We start from the raw sequence: 14,819 nt of genomic DNA, 5'->3' as shown, positions 1-14,819 counted from the left end.
GTTTATTTGGGGAAATTTTAATAAGACACATAGAACACAGGAATTAGAATGAAAAGGGAATGTTTAGGTTATGGAAAGGTATACCTCTGGCCTAAAATATCACCATCTATCTCTTGGCATGTTTGGAACAAAGAAAGAAAAATGGAAGACAAAGAACACAGAGCACATAGTCTACTTACTAGCAAAAATAAAATCATATTTTGCTAAATTAGGAGTAGGGTTATTTGTTTCTCCAAAAAGCTGTTGCTTTTGGCCATAGTTCATATGGACAACTATGCTGAAATTATCCCCTTATACTGAGTTCTAATAAGCAACTGAAAGAAACCTGCAATAGAAAATTTTTGCTCTATAATGTTATCAGGTATAGTTATAAAAAACATGACAAAATACTCTAACATTATAGATTACAGAACAAGTAATTTGTACTTAAAAAACTAAAAGCAAGGAAATGATTATCATAAAATATTTTCTATTTAAACTTATTCATTCTGCTAGTTAGGATGGACCATATGGATGATAATCTTATTTTAACTCCAAAAAAAAAAAAAAAAGACGAAAGTATCTAATGGAGAGAAACAGCAAAATATGTATAATTCTGGGTCACAAATTAAACTTCAATCTTTTGGTGTTTTTGTTTATGCTCGTCTAAATGTACTTTCTATTTCTGAAGTTTCTTGGAAGTAAGTAGTTTACAAAATAGCAATGTAATGCCTTATAGGTAATAAATTTATAAACACAGGGCACTATCTTCCCCCAAATATAGAAAACAACTGAAATGGTTCAATTCATTTTTGCTGAGAGAAAATATACAGGAAGAGGTAAACAGTGGAACAAAAATGTAATTAACAATGCCTAGCACTGGAACAAAGGTATAGTCATCTAAATGTCTAGTAGTACTAACAGGGCTTGTTATAGCAGGTTTTAAATATCTAGGTAAAACTTAAAAAACAAAAGCAAAAAACATAATACATAAATTCCTATGTATGGCTTATATTCTCATAGACTTTATAAGTCATTTAACTGCCATAATAATACTACGCTTTTATTTTGTCTCTTCTGGCACTGTTTTAAAGCATTTCCTTCACTTTGGATATTTGATAAAATTTATTATAATTTTTAGCAAATTAAAATTCTAAGTCTTCTAAAAGAATGTCAAGTTGTTTCTTCACCAAATTAATGTGTGAAGTCTTCAGGATGGACTTAACTTGTGCCACTTGGTAACAACCTTTTCTGGATTTGCAATTGTTTCTTTCCATTGGTTCACTGCTTCAGTGCTATTACTGTCTTCACTTATCCAAATCTGTAAAGGAACAGTACAATCATTTAACTTGACACAATTACGACAAGTGAGTTAAAACAGTTTATTACTCTTATTGATAAAAATATTTGAAGTCTGGTTTACATATTTATAAGTAAACAACTTTCCATTTTCCCAAAAGTAAATTTAATTTATCTGTTTGAGACTTAAATTCTAAAACATTTAAACTGTTTAGTCATTCTGAAGACTATTTCATATAAACTAAATCATTTAAAAATTCAAGGTGATGGGGCTGGGGCTCAGTAGTAGAGCACTCGCCTAGTATGTGTGAGGCCCTGGGTTTGATCCTTAGCACCACATAAAAATAAATAAATAAATGTATTGTGTCCAACTACAACTAAAAAATAAATATTTTAAAAAATCCAAGGTGAGAGTTTTGTAAAATCATTTCCCCCCAAATAGTTCCAACTTTCCTTTCTTATTCAACTATTCTAGGAGCTCAACTTAAAATTGATTCTGACCACTCAAAAACAACTTTATAAAGATGAATTAAACTGAGGCTAATCATGATTTCAATTAATAAGGAATGTGTATTTTTAAAAACCTTTTTTATTCAATACAATTGTAAACTTAATTGAAATTTAATAAATAGTCATTCTTGATCCAGAGTAATTTCAAAGTGTCTATCGCTTATGGGGTTTAGGTTATTATGTGTGTGAATAAACCTGGGAAAATTATATAGTATTATGTAAATTTAAGACACCATAATGGCTATATCATGGAGACAAGGTGGACAAGGAATCTAAAATCTGTACCATGGCTCTAGCATTAACAAATGCTATAACCTTGGAATTAACTTCTCTGAGTAAAGAGATTGGAGCAGATCACTCACTGGTTTTCAAATATTTTTCCTTTTCTTTCTTGGTCTGAAAAAAATTTCCTTCAAATAATATCTTACAAAGAACCCCAACATATAAAACAGGTAACATCAGAGTGCTTTGGTTGGTAAACAGGAGTGGGAGAACTTGAGCCTGCATTTGTTTATCCCATTATGGTGACACCTGACGCCACTCAAGAGTCTGTTGGAGGCAGACAACCAGCAAAAACATTCCAGAATCCTATTCCATTCATACATGATAGCTAAGGTTTGATGATACAGGAAAACTTTTTTTTAAGAGAGAGAGAGAGAGAGAGAGAGAGAGAGAGAGGATTTTTTTTTAATATTTATTTTTTAGTTTTCGGTGGACACAACATCTTTATTTTTAATTTTTATGTGGGGCTGAGGATCAAACCCAGCGCCTTGCGCATGCCAGGCGAGCATGCTACATCTTGAGCCACATCCCCACACCCAGAAAAACTTTTAACTAAATTGACTTCATAGGACTCATAGCTATCAAAAGTATATAGTTATACAAATTTTCAAATTCAAGCTATTTTCCAAATAAATGCAGAAACAAAACTACATTTAAATAAACATTTTAGGTAAATTAAATGAAAAAGTGAGTCAAAAAGTTAATATCAATCTTTAAAAAATCATATTTATAATTTGAGGACTACACATAGACTACTAATAACAGTTTACTATGAAGAGGAAGCTTTTAGACCAGTAATTTAAATGTGGCTCAAATAATTGTAAAAAAAAGAAAACTACTATTAATCCATTCAGAATAAGGAAAAAAATATAAATGGAAACAAGTTCCTGTAGTGTTGGCAAGTAAGCCAGTATTATATTGTCCTATACAGATTACTAAGAATTTTAAAATAGACAATCCAGACACTAGTATTGACTATCTAAATATCTCCACCATCATTAAAATTGTTTTCTAGGAATTCAAATCTAATATAATTAAAAAGTTCTCTTGTTAAATATTGAATTGAAGCTGAAACAAAATGAGGTAAATTTGATATTCAAAGTTTTAACCAATTCAATTTAAACACTTAATGTCTTCTTCCATAAGGAATGAGTCAGTAATACCTAAAAACTGATCTTAGTTTTTAAAGTTGAAAAGCTGAGAAAAAGGCTTAAAGATAAGCCTGATTGCTCAGAAATTCCAACTACTTATATTAAAGAAATAAGTCCGATGAGATTTGATTTTTGTGTCAACACTGAATTGTAATTTATACTAAGAAATCTTACACTATTCAACTTTAGTTTAATCCCGTATTCCTTTTGTTAACCACTGTCTAAATGCATAGAAAAATACACAGAAGAAATTAAAGATAAACTAACCTGGCCCACAAAATGTTTTCTTCTTACAGAGCTTCGACTATAAAGCTTAATGAGAAAAACAATTTCTTTTTCATTCTGTATAAGTGGAAAAATCATAGTCTCTCCCCACTTTACTCTTCCATTGGAGGCCTTCAGTAAGCGTGTTTTCTTCTTATAAATCAACTCTCCTGAGCTAAACATTCCCACCTTCACAAAAAAACCTATGAAACAAATTCTAATTAAATACCACATAAAGATATATTATGTTTAATGTAAATATATAAATAAGCTATTTTAAAAATGTTCAATGAGCTACAACTGTTTGATAAAAGAAAACATCTCTAGTAACTTTATAATCTTTACTGCATTTTACAAGTAACTACTATAACTTCAAACAAATTTAATCTTCGTTCTGAATGACATTAACAAGTAGAATCATAGGCATAAATAACAATGAGGAGCAAAGGTGTATACACTGAAAAGGATTACACAAAAGAGAGGTACCAACTCTTTGGACAGATGAGGTATTTATTTCACAATTTTATATAGATAAATTTTTTTGCTTGAGACTCTAAAAGCATATGCCACTAGAAAACAATCTATTCTTTAAATAAGTTTGAGATGTAGAGCTTCCAACAATGGTAAAATAGTTTTTATGAACTAATAAGCTTCTCATAGATTATAATTATAAATTTTGGGGAAATAATAAAAATAAAGATTGATTAAAATCAGGAAAAAAGTGAAGGAAAGAAACTTTTCAAAGATGGGAACTGCACTAAAATTCAGATTTACTATAGCTTTTCACCTCAGCATATGCCCTAGTCTGACTGGCACAGCATGCTTATGGCTCGAGCAGAATGTGCCACGTTATCAGGTAATAGAGCTGGGATTTCAGGGTAACAAGAAGGGGATGAGGGAACTCCCAGGAAGGGAGTCTCAGAGTGAGGACCAAGAGACCTGAGCATTAAATTTATAAAATAGAGATCATTAGTTTTGATCTAGGGAGTTCACCTGTTAATGTAATATATTGTATTTGTAAATTTCCACTGTTGTCCTTTCGACTCACTATTCCAAGATGGACTTTATTTGCTTACTTTTTAAAAAAATTGTTCTTTTTAGATACACATGACAGCAGAGTATATTTTGACATATTATACATATACGGAATATAGCTTATTCTAATTAGGATTCTATTCTTGTGGTTATATGTGATGTGGGGTTACACTGATCATGTATTCATGTATCAACACAGGAAAGTTATGTCTGATTCATTCTACTGTCTTTCCTATTCCCACCTCCCCCCCCTTCCTTTCATTCCTCTTTGTCTAATTCAATAAACTTCTATTCTTCCCTTCCCTCTATTTGCTTACTTTTATTTTAGGATTTTTCTATCTATCTACATAGGTGATGTTAGTGTAGAGTTAATTTTATGTATGTGCTATCTAATCTCTTTTGATATCAAGAATATGCTAACAAAATTATTTTCCATCTTTTTTTCTTGCTTTAGAATAGCTTATATAAAAAAGGAATCAGAAGTTCCTTGAAAGTTTGGTAAAATCTGTCAGTAAAATAATATTGGCTTAGTGCTTTTTATGAGAGAGAGTTCTCTCCCTTTTCATGGCTATTCTTTTTAGATTTCTTCCTCTTGAGTAAATTTCTTAGAAAGTCATTTATTTCATATAGATGTACAAATGAATTAGTATTGTTACACCTGGTATTGCCTTATATATAACCAAATCTCTTCTGAATTTAAAATTATATCCTTTTCTTGGTTCAGAATATCATTCATGTTTTGTCTATTTTTCTGCTTTATCCAACCTGCTACAGATTTGCCTATTTTAATGGTCCTTTCAAAGAAAAGTTTAGTTTCATTGATTGTGTTATCTGCTGTTGTCTCCACATTTTATAACTTCAACCTCAGCTTACTTCTTTCCTTCAATTTTTTGTTTTTGTAGCTTCTGGAATTGAATGTTCAGTTTCATTTATTTTTATCCTTTCTACAGTGGACATTCATTGTTACAGTGGACATTTATTGCTTTGCCTGCTCCCAGATAGTTAATTCCCTTCTTTCATAGTAAAAAGGAACAATTCTACCTTCCTCTTAGCCTGGGAGATAGGGCTGACCTCAAACCTTCAGTTCTAGGGGTGGCCAAGTTACTAGGCCTAGCCAACTAAAGTATCACAAGTCCTGGTTGTGCATCCAGCAAAGGAAAGACATCACTCTACTGGTCTCTTCATTCTTATTGAATTGTAATCTCTCTGCATTTGATGTACTTTGAACACTGATACACTTACTTAAAGTCAGAGGTGTTGATGAGCTTGGAAGATACTGTGCCTCAAGAATTTGAAGCTGAATTCTGCTATTTACTGCTTGAAAACAAGTCCCCAATTCAAGTTCTGCATGGCAAACCTGTATATCAAAAAGTATCATTCAGTATTCAATAATAAAGTTTGGAAATATTTCAAAAATAGTTACAGTTTTTGAAAGCTTTGCTTTCTATTGACACTCAAAGCCATTAGTTATAAAATAAGAAGATAAATGTCATAGATTCTGTAAATGTAAGGCATTCATTTGCATCAATTCTGAAAGTCTGTACACCTACATACCGGATTTCAATATCAGTAATACTAAAAGACAATTCAACTTAAAAACAAATTAAATTCCTAGGCAATATTAACAGAAAAACTGCCAGTGAAATAAACCAACAGGAAGGAATGCACTTTTAAAATAATTAAATGTAGTCAATTGAGTTTCCTAATTTTAGAATTCAGAGTAGATGCTATAAAAATCAGAAGACAAAGGATTGCTGTAATAAACAGATTTATGGATCCAGAGTTGCATATCTATCCTGAATGGGAACAAGCCAAAGGAAGCTGGCAAGAAGGAAGCTAATCAGTGATAAGGCCGTATATAATAAGGAAAAGGTTTTAAAAAAAAAACTGAGGCAAACTTTAAGATGAAAACAACAGGTGGGGAGGTGGATTAAAATATGCTCGTCAGTACTGCTTACCAACAGGAAAAGAAAGCTGGTGATTTGTCTGTGAAATACAACACAAATCCTACTCATCTGGATTCCAAGGTACTTGGAGTGAAAAGTAAAAGAGAAACGTGAAGTTGTCCAGACACAAAAAGATCACTGTTCATGTATTGAAAAGAACAAGAATGGGAATAAGAATACAACATTTACAGACTTACTAGAAGTGATTGCAGTAAAGCTACAGAACAGTTGAATGATACTTTACAAAAAGGTTAACATATTTGTAACTGTCCAGTACCTTAATCACTCATTGAGGGGGGAAAAAAACAAAAAAACCTTTCTACGTACATGACATCACCTCAAGCTTGGGTCTTTTCTTAAAACATGATGCTGTGTTTTATAACTGTCATGCCATGAGAAATCAAGAAATAGAGAGTAAAAAGTGAAATGTTTAAAAAGTAGAAACTTGAGTTAAGGTTAATTTCCTCTCGAAAAACTCTAAAATGAGAATAAAACTGTTCAATCGGGCAACAATGCTGACTTTTTAAATAAGCAAATTTATTGCTTTTCAGGTTTACTCTAAGTGAGAACTGATTAACAACTCTTTTTGCATGAACTAACTGGATAGCCATATATAAAATAAAGTCTTTGTTGATTAAAAAAAAAGTTGTTTCTGCCCTTGGCATTTAAATTAATACATTAAAAAACTATAATCATTTATTGTTTATAAAACACAAAGATAACCATGATTAAACTTTTTTCATTATGGTTTTGCACCCATAATTAAATAACACTTATGAAAACAGCTGAAAGTGGCAAAACTTCTCTTATTGTTACACATTGTAGAGTTAATTCTCATAAACAGTAGCATTTGGCAATGGGTTTGCTATTTTCTACTTGCCAAGGTTATCTCACAAATTCAGTTTATATTCCAGGACATTAATTCAGCTCATGAGAAAATATTCAAAATAATTTTCAATCTCATAATAACCAAAAATTAAAATACAAATCAATTAGTTGATGTGTACTGACTATATTTAATAAGCATAAAACTGTAGAAGGTATGATATTTGCTCCTGAATAACGAACCAATTTTTAAAGAAAAATTTATTAGCCTTCCTGGAACCATTAAAAAAATGAGATGCCAACTGTAATCAGGAAGAATCATAAACTGATGATGTTTGAAAATGTCTTCAAAGGGAACATACATGGAAGAGTTCAGAGGGTTAGCTCTGGAATCAAATCTGGATTCTTTGACTATTTACTAGCTGTGCAAATAGCTTCACTGATCTCCACATAGGAAAAGGAATGCACAGGCGCAGAAGAGCGGTATGAACAGTAGATTACTTAGCAACGAGTCAGCCATAAGGTAAATCTCTATAAAGGTCAACTACTTCTTCAGGCAAACTTTGTCTCTTCTATCTATTCAATATCAAAATTTGAGGTCAAGTAAATACATTAGTATTGGCCAAGGTCAGGAACTCTCCTGAAAAAAAAAATCATTAGCTTTATACAAAGCAATGCTATTCGTGGTGCAACAGTTATCAATGTGGATAGTGGGTAGACAAGTCTGGTTCTTTCAATGGCATAATTACAATATCTATTTTCCTCTTCAGAACATAAAACAAAGCACAATATTATTCTTATCTTAGCCAATAATATGAAACATCAGTACTTGGTAACATAAATTCATTGGTCCTGAATAACACAAATGCTCTTATTTCAAGTCATCAATCTTTATATACCTAGCATGTGACATCCAGTAGAAACCAAGTGTTTATAAGACTTCTAACATATGAAATATAATTTAATAGAAATCCAGTCATAATCATTCATTCAAATTCTCCAGGCATATAATATCTCAGTTTCCCAGAAAATACCTTCACTGACTTATCTTCTGATATATTCTGTCTTTAGAGTTTTAATGTATGAATAACCTATTTGATTAGTGTTTTTGTATCTTCTGTAAAAGATGGTTGCAGATTACTGTCTACTATTGTCAAATCTGCCAGTGACAAACTCCTGTCACAGCTGCTATGTTTTAACAGAAAAGGACAATAATCTCATTTGGTATGCTTTCATTCATCATTTATTTTTTCATACCTGCCTACATACAAATATATAGTATCAACAATATGGTAGGACCTTAGTTAACAGCACAGTAAAATATGAAGAAAACAGAAACCTGAGACTTGTTTTGTTTTATTTAAAATTAAGTAACTTAAATAATGATATGACATAATAAATGCTATTAAAGAAAACATTGGGGATTAAAATTAACAGGGAAAAAGATATCAGAAATTTCAATTCTTCTGATTAATTACAGTAACCTTTGTTTCTTATGTTTTAGTTTCTAATTTCCCCTACAATTTGGTGATTTGCAAGGCTACACATTAGAATCACTTGGGGAACTTTTGAAAACTACAAATGCTTCTGTTCCAACCCTCAAGAAATTTTATTGACCTTAATTTGCCAGGTAATTATAATGTACAGAAAGGGTTAAAAAGCACTTCAAGTAATCTTAAATATTTTTGGAAGTAGGTAAAATATAAGTCCTAAATAAGTTTAAAATCACCGATAGATTAGATCTTATAAAACTCAGGACTGATCTCTATCCTGACACAGAAACTACATAATTAAATTATTAGGAATCTCTAAATAAAGACAATGTTCAGCTGGCCAGTTGAGAGAAGTAAACATCAGGTCTCAGAAATCAATCAAGCACTATAGGTAAGCAAGCTTGAAAAAAAAAAAAAATCTGGGCTGGGAATGTAGCTCAGTGGTTCAGTAGGTGCTCATCACGCATGAGGTCTTGGGTTCCATTCTAAACACCAAAAAATCAAAACCCAACTTCCATTCTAACCTATTTATGAACAGATATACAGTTTACCCAGGATTAAAACAACTTCCCTAATCTATTTCAGGGCAATCTCAGATTGAGTTTGGACTTTGACCTTATGATTCTTTGTTGTTTTTCCCAAGTCACCAGCTACTAGAAAAACTTTTAAAAATGTATTAAAGTTATTCATGTTTCAGGGTTACTATATCTGATGAAACATTAATAAGTAATGTGCTAGGAGAAGGTAATCCAACGTTATTTTAAAATACAGAAACAGTTATGTTGACCTTTCATCAATTTTTGAAACGATATTACTTCTTGAGACTTTTCCTATTTCCATAATTAATAAAGTATTTAAGTTATCCTCCACTAACAAAACACTATCCACTAAGCCATTCTAAAAGTACAGAATATTTTTAACACTGCATATTATTATCACTTACAGAAAATTTTGAAGGTGGTATTATATCCAAAGAATAATCCATTTCCTGTGTGCTGAGAGTTCTAAGCGACACAGAACATTCTCCAATGGTTTTCTTCCTGGGAGTTTGGGTTTGAATCTTGAATACAAGTCTTACAGTTTGTAGATTTTGTAGTTTAATAGCAAATACAAAAGTTTCCAAAAATTCAATAACCTTAAAAAACAATAAAATATATAAAGGGTTGAAAAAAGTTTGATATACTATTACAAAATGATATTTTACCTTTATATCTAGAAAAACTACATTTAAATTTTTTTCCACAGTAAAATATTTTTCCTACTTTATTGGTGCATTATATTTGTACATACTGATGGGATTTATTGTTACATATTTATATATGACATAATATAACAACATAATATTTTTTAAGTATTTATTTATTTATTTTTATTTTATTTTTTATTGGTTGTTCAAAACATTACAAAGCTCTTGACATATCATATTTCATACATTAGATTCACGTGGGTTATGAACTCCCATTTTTACCCCAAATACAGATTGCAGAATCACATCGGTTACACATCCACATTTTTACATAATGCCATATTAGTAACTATTGTATTCTGCTACCTTTCCTATCCTCTACTATCCCCCCTCCCCTCCCCTCCCATCTTCTCTCTCTTCCCCAATCTACTGTAATTCATTTCTCTCCTTGTTTTTTTTCCCATTCCCCTCACAACCTCTTATATGTAATTTTGTATAACAATGAGGGTCTCCTTCCATTTCCATGCAATTTCCCTTTTCTCTCCCTTTCCCTCCCACCTCATGTCTCTGTTTAATGTTAATCTTTTCCTCCTGCTCTTCCTCCCTGCTCTGTTCTTAGTTGCTCTCATTATATCAAAGAAGACATTTGGCATTTGTTTTTTAGGGATTGGCTAGCTTCACTTAGCATAATCTGCTCTAATGCCATCCATTTCCCTGCAAATTCCATGATTTTGTCATTTTTTAGTGTGGAGTAATACTCCGTTGTGTATAAATGCCACATTTTTTTATCCATTCATCTATTGAAGGGCATCTGGGTAATTTAAAAAAAAATTTTAATATAAATGAAAATGAGAAGAGCCATGACTTGTTTTTCCCGAGTTTATTCTGGATATTACCTTCCTCAACTTCACAAATCATCTTTTTAATTACCTAGGAACTCAGGTCAATATTAACATTGAGCTCACCAAAATATAGCTTTTTCCCTTTTTAAAAATTAAATTGTAGGGGCTGGGGATATAGCTCAGTTGGTAAGGTGCTTGCTTTGAATGCACAAGGCCCTAAGTTCGATCCCCAGCACCAAAAAGAAAAAAGAAATTAAACTGTTTTTTAATCTTTGGATCTAGGACATCTTTCCTACTATTTACCACAATTCTTCAACAGTTAGAGTAGTTCAAGAATCTCACATGTGAGCATGTTCAGTGCCCAGAATCTTGAATTATCACATGGACATATTTGAATTATCTCTTAAAGGAGACTAAACACTAGACGGTTCTTTTCTATACACTTCCTTTTTTCCATCTTTAGTGTATCCTTTTGAAAAGGCAAGATATCTGGGCAACTAACATAAATATTTTTGATACTCTGCACTAAAAAAATTTTGGCCAAATTTTCACCCGTACTATAATATAATCACTTACATCTGCACAGTCAGAATCATGTTTCTAGAATTTTACCACTACTGAACTTTTTCTTTAAGACTTTCAAGCCACAGGACCACACTGACAATACATTGCACATAAAATGTTAAACAAGTTTACAAATTAAGCAAGTCTGTGCAGATTTACTTCATAGTTTCCACATTTTGCCACAATAGGGATCTCCCAAAAATCTGCTGTATAAAAATAAATGTTAAAAATGAAAGATCCTATGTAGGTAGGTTCCAATATGCAAACATTTTTCCCTCTAACTTTTCCTAAGTTAATCTAGTTTATTTTTTAAAAAGTAAAATTGTTTAATTCAGAAAGTATTCTTCTTTGAGTGATATAATTATAACCAGAGTTAAGATTTATTTCCATCTAGACTTTCTATGATGCATATTTTCATAAAGTGAGATCGTGACATACATACACACACCAATTTTTGATCACTGACTTTTTCAATAATTTAGGACATTTTCCCCTGTCCTTAAAAACTCTTCCTATCCATAATTTTTCACAGCTGCCTAGTATTCTATCACATAGTGTTCTGGGTTGAATTGTATTGTATCCCCAAAAAAGATATGTTGAAATTCTAACTCCCAGTACCTCAGAATGTGACATCATTTGCAAATGTCTCATTGCAGATATGATTCATAAAGTTAAAATAAGGTAATATGGGCATAGGGTAGACCCCAATCCAGTATGAGTGGTATCTTTGTAAGTACGTGGCCATGTGAAAACACAGAAACAGAGAGAACACCATATGAAGATGGAGGCAAAGCCAAGAAATAAGAAAAGCCAAGGATTGTTGGCCATAGCAGAATCTGGAAGGAAGAGTGGAGCAGATTCCCCCTAAGAAAAGGAACCAACATTGCTGACACCTTGATTTTGGACTTCTATTCCCCCCTCCCCACCCATGCTAAGGGTTGAACCCAGAGCCTTACACATGCTATACAAGCACTCCATCACTGAGCTCTATCCTTAGTCCCAAGTTTCTGTTGTTTTAAAGCCATCCAGTTTGTGGCACTTTTTTTTTTACAGCAGCCTGAAGAAATTAATTAAATGGGTATACCATCAGGTTTTTCAATCATTCCTCTATGATGCCTTGAGATTATTTTTAACTTTTCACTATGAAAAAAACCACCAAGACTATTTTATAAACAGTTTTGTTTGGATTTCAGATTACTTCCAAGGAGTAGATTCCAGGTAGAATTACTAGAAATATATAAGATTTTGATGTGTACTGTCAAAATCATTTCTAGAAAATTGTATGTTGTAGCATACTTGTAAAATATTTCCTTATTTTAATAAGAAAAAAAGATCAATATATAATTTAAATCTGTATTTCTATGATTGATAGAAACAGTAATGTTTTGCTTATTAGTCATTTGAATTCTTATTTTTAAATGGTAGTTCTTTTCATTTGCATATAAAACCCTAAGTTTTCTATGTCAAAAAATAATAATGAGTATGTATTTAAATTAATGTGAAATAAGAATTTATAAAAGCCAGGAACATAAACTACTCCATTTATAGTAACTGGAAGTATTTAAAAGTGATTAATTGCAATTGTGCAATTATTTTTCAAAGCCCAGTTAGGAAAAAGAAAAGATGAAAATATACACATTTATTTTCCTTTTAAATATATATTTTAGATACTGTTAATCTATATATTTTAGTGATCAAAATTTTCTTTTTAAATGAATCTTAATATTAGACAATAAAATATCAAAACATTTTGAGACTAAAAATTATCTTTAAAAAGCAAGAACACATAATTTTTAGTTTCCCAAAAGTAAAACACTTTCTTATTCTTTACATGGATAAAAGTGATAAATATTAGAAGAACAGAAAGGAAATTCAAACATAAACAGTCACTTACATTAGAAGCTTCCTTTGCTGATGACTTGAAATGCACTGGTTTGGGCAACGCTAGTATTCCCTTTACAGAAATAGTGGGAGTATCGCCATAACTAGAAGGCCAACTTAAATCTCTGCACTAAAAAAATTAAATAGTATAGTTGGAATTTTACAAAGGACTCTGACAATACAAATATTTGATGTATTTGTTGAGTTAATGGCTTTGGATAATGATTTTCAAGGTTTTTAAATAAACTTCAGTATATATTGAGACTTCATGTTTCATCCACATTAAAATAATTTTGATATTAAATATAGATATGCCAATTTTCTTCTTGCAGTTAAAAACATACAAATAGGGCTGGGGTTGTGGCTCAGTGGGGGAGCGCTTGTCTAACACGTGAGGCACTGGGTTCGATACTTAGCACCACGTAAATGAATAAAGTCATAAAAAAATACATATACTCATCACACACATTTTTATTTTCTTAAATGCTTTTTTTTTTTTTTTGTACTAGAAATTGAACCCTGGGCACTCTACCACTGAACTTCATCCCCAACCCTTTTTGTTTTTTATTTTGGGACAGACCTCAAATTTGTGATCCTCCTGCTTCATCCTCTCAAAGTCACTGAATTACAGGTATGCATCATCATACCTGCTTCTTAAATGCTTTATCAAATACTATTTCCTGAAAAACACTATAGAACCCCAAATTCCAAAGACTAACTATTACTTTTTTTTTTTTTTTTAGGGTTCAAAGCCAGCCTCAGCAAAAGCGAGGTGCTAAGCCACTCAGTGAGACCCTGTCTCTAAATAAAATACAAAATAGGGCTGGGGATGTGGCTCAGTAGTTCAGTGCTCCTGAGTTCAATCCCCAGTACCCAACCCCCACTCTCCACAAAAAGGGGCTGGGGATGTGGCTCAGTGATTAAGTGCTCCTGGTTTCAGTGCCTGGTACCAAAGAGGGGGTGGGAGAGAAAAATGTACATTTCTTGCTGGGCATGGTGGAGCAAGCCTGTAATCCCAATGACTCAGGAGGCTGAAATAGGAGGATTGCAAGTTTTAGGCCAGCCTCAGCAATTTAGCAAGACCCTGTGTCAAAATAAAAAATGAAAGGGCTGGGATGTGGCTTACTAATAAGCACTCCTGGGTTCAATCCCCAATACCAAAAAAAAAAAAAAAAAAAAAAAAGAAAGAAAAATGCAAACCATAAGTTCAAGGCCATTCCCAGCAACTAAGTAAAGCCTATCTCAAAATGAAATGTAAAATAAAAAGGGATGAGGATGTGGCTCACTAGCAGAGCACCCCAGGATTTAAGCCCCACTATTACAAAAACAAAAAAGAAACAAGAAAAATAAATCTTGATTATGTAACAGGAAACTGTGATTCCACAAATAAACTTTTCCTCCTCAAAATTTGTTCTTGTCAGGTCTTTTGGTCACAGCAGAAAAAAAAAATATTGATTAAAATAGTGTAAGGGGGGGTCAGGCGGAGCGTCGGAGGGAGAGACCACACAAGAGACTTACTCCATGCAATTGGCAAAAGGGGATTTATTGGGGATCCATTCCAG

The 14,819-nt window shown here is 32.1% G+C and overlaps 1 protein-coding gene across 1 annotated transcript in view; it reads right to left on the bottom strand.

The window, feature by feature from the left end:
- Nucleotides 1–493: 493 nt before the first annotated feature.
- The window catches only part of Tc2n (tandem C2 domains, nuclear), a 38,565-nt gene continuing 24,239 nt past the window's right edge, over nucleotides 494–14,819 (bottom strand). The window contains exons 9-13 of the mRNA XM_077799921.1: nucleotides 13,271–13,387; nucleotides 9,728–9,919; nucleotides 5,763–5,877; nucleotides 3,489–3,688; nucleotides 494–1,300 (exon numbers count right to left, since the gene is read on the bottom strand). Of these exons, the coding sequence (XP_077656047.1) occupies nucleotides 1,190–1,300; nucleotides 3,489–3,688; nucleotides 5,763–5,877; nucleotides 9,728–9,919; nucleotides 13,271–13,387 (735 nt within the window). The 3' untranslated portion in view covers nucleotides 494–1,189. The remainder of the gene's footprint in view (nucleotides 1,301–3,488; nucleotides 3,689–5,762; nucleotides 5,878–9,727; nucleotides 9,920–13,270; nucleotides 13,388–14,819) is intronic.

This window comes from Urocitellus parryii, chromosome 6 (genome assembly GCF_045843805.1).
Source record: "Urocitellus parryii isolate mUroPar1 chromosome 6, mUroPar1.hap1, whole genome shotgun sequence".
Classification (NCBI taxonomy): Eukaryota; Metazoa; Chordata; class Mammalia; order Rodentia; family Sciuridae; genus Urocitellus; species Urocitellus parryii.
The sequence above is the reverse complement of the archived record's forward strand: the minus strand, read 5'-3'. Positions and strand labels throughout refer to the sequence as shown.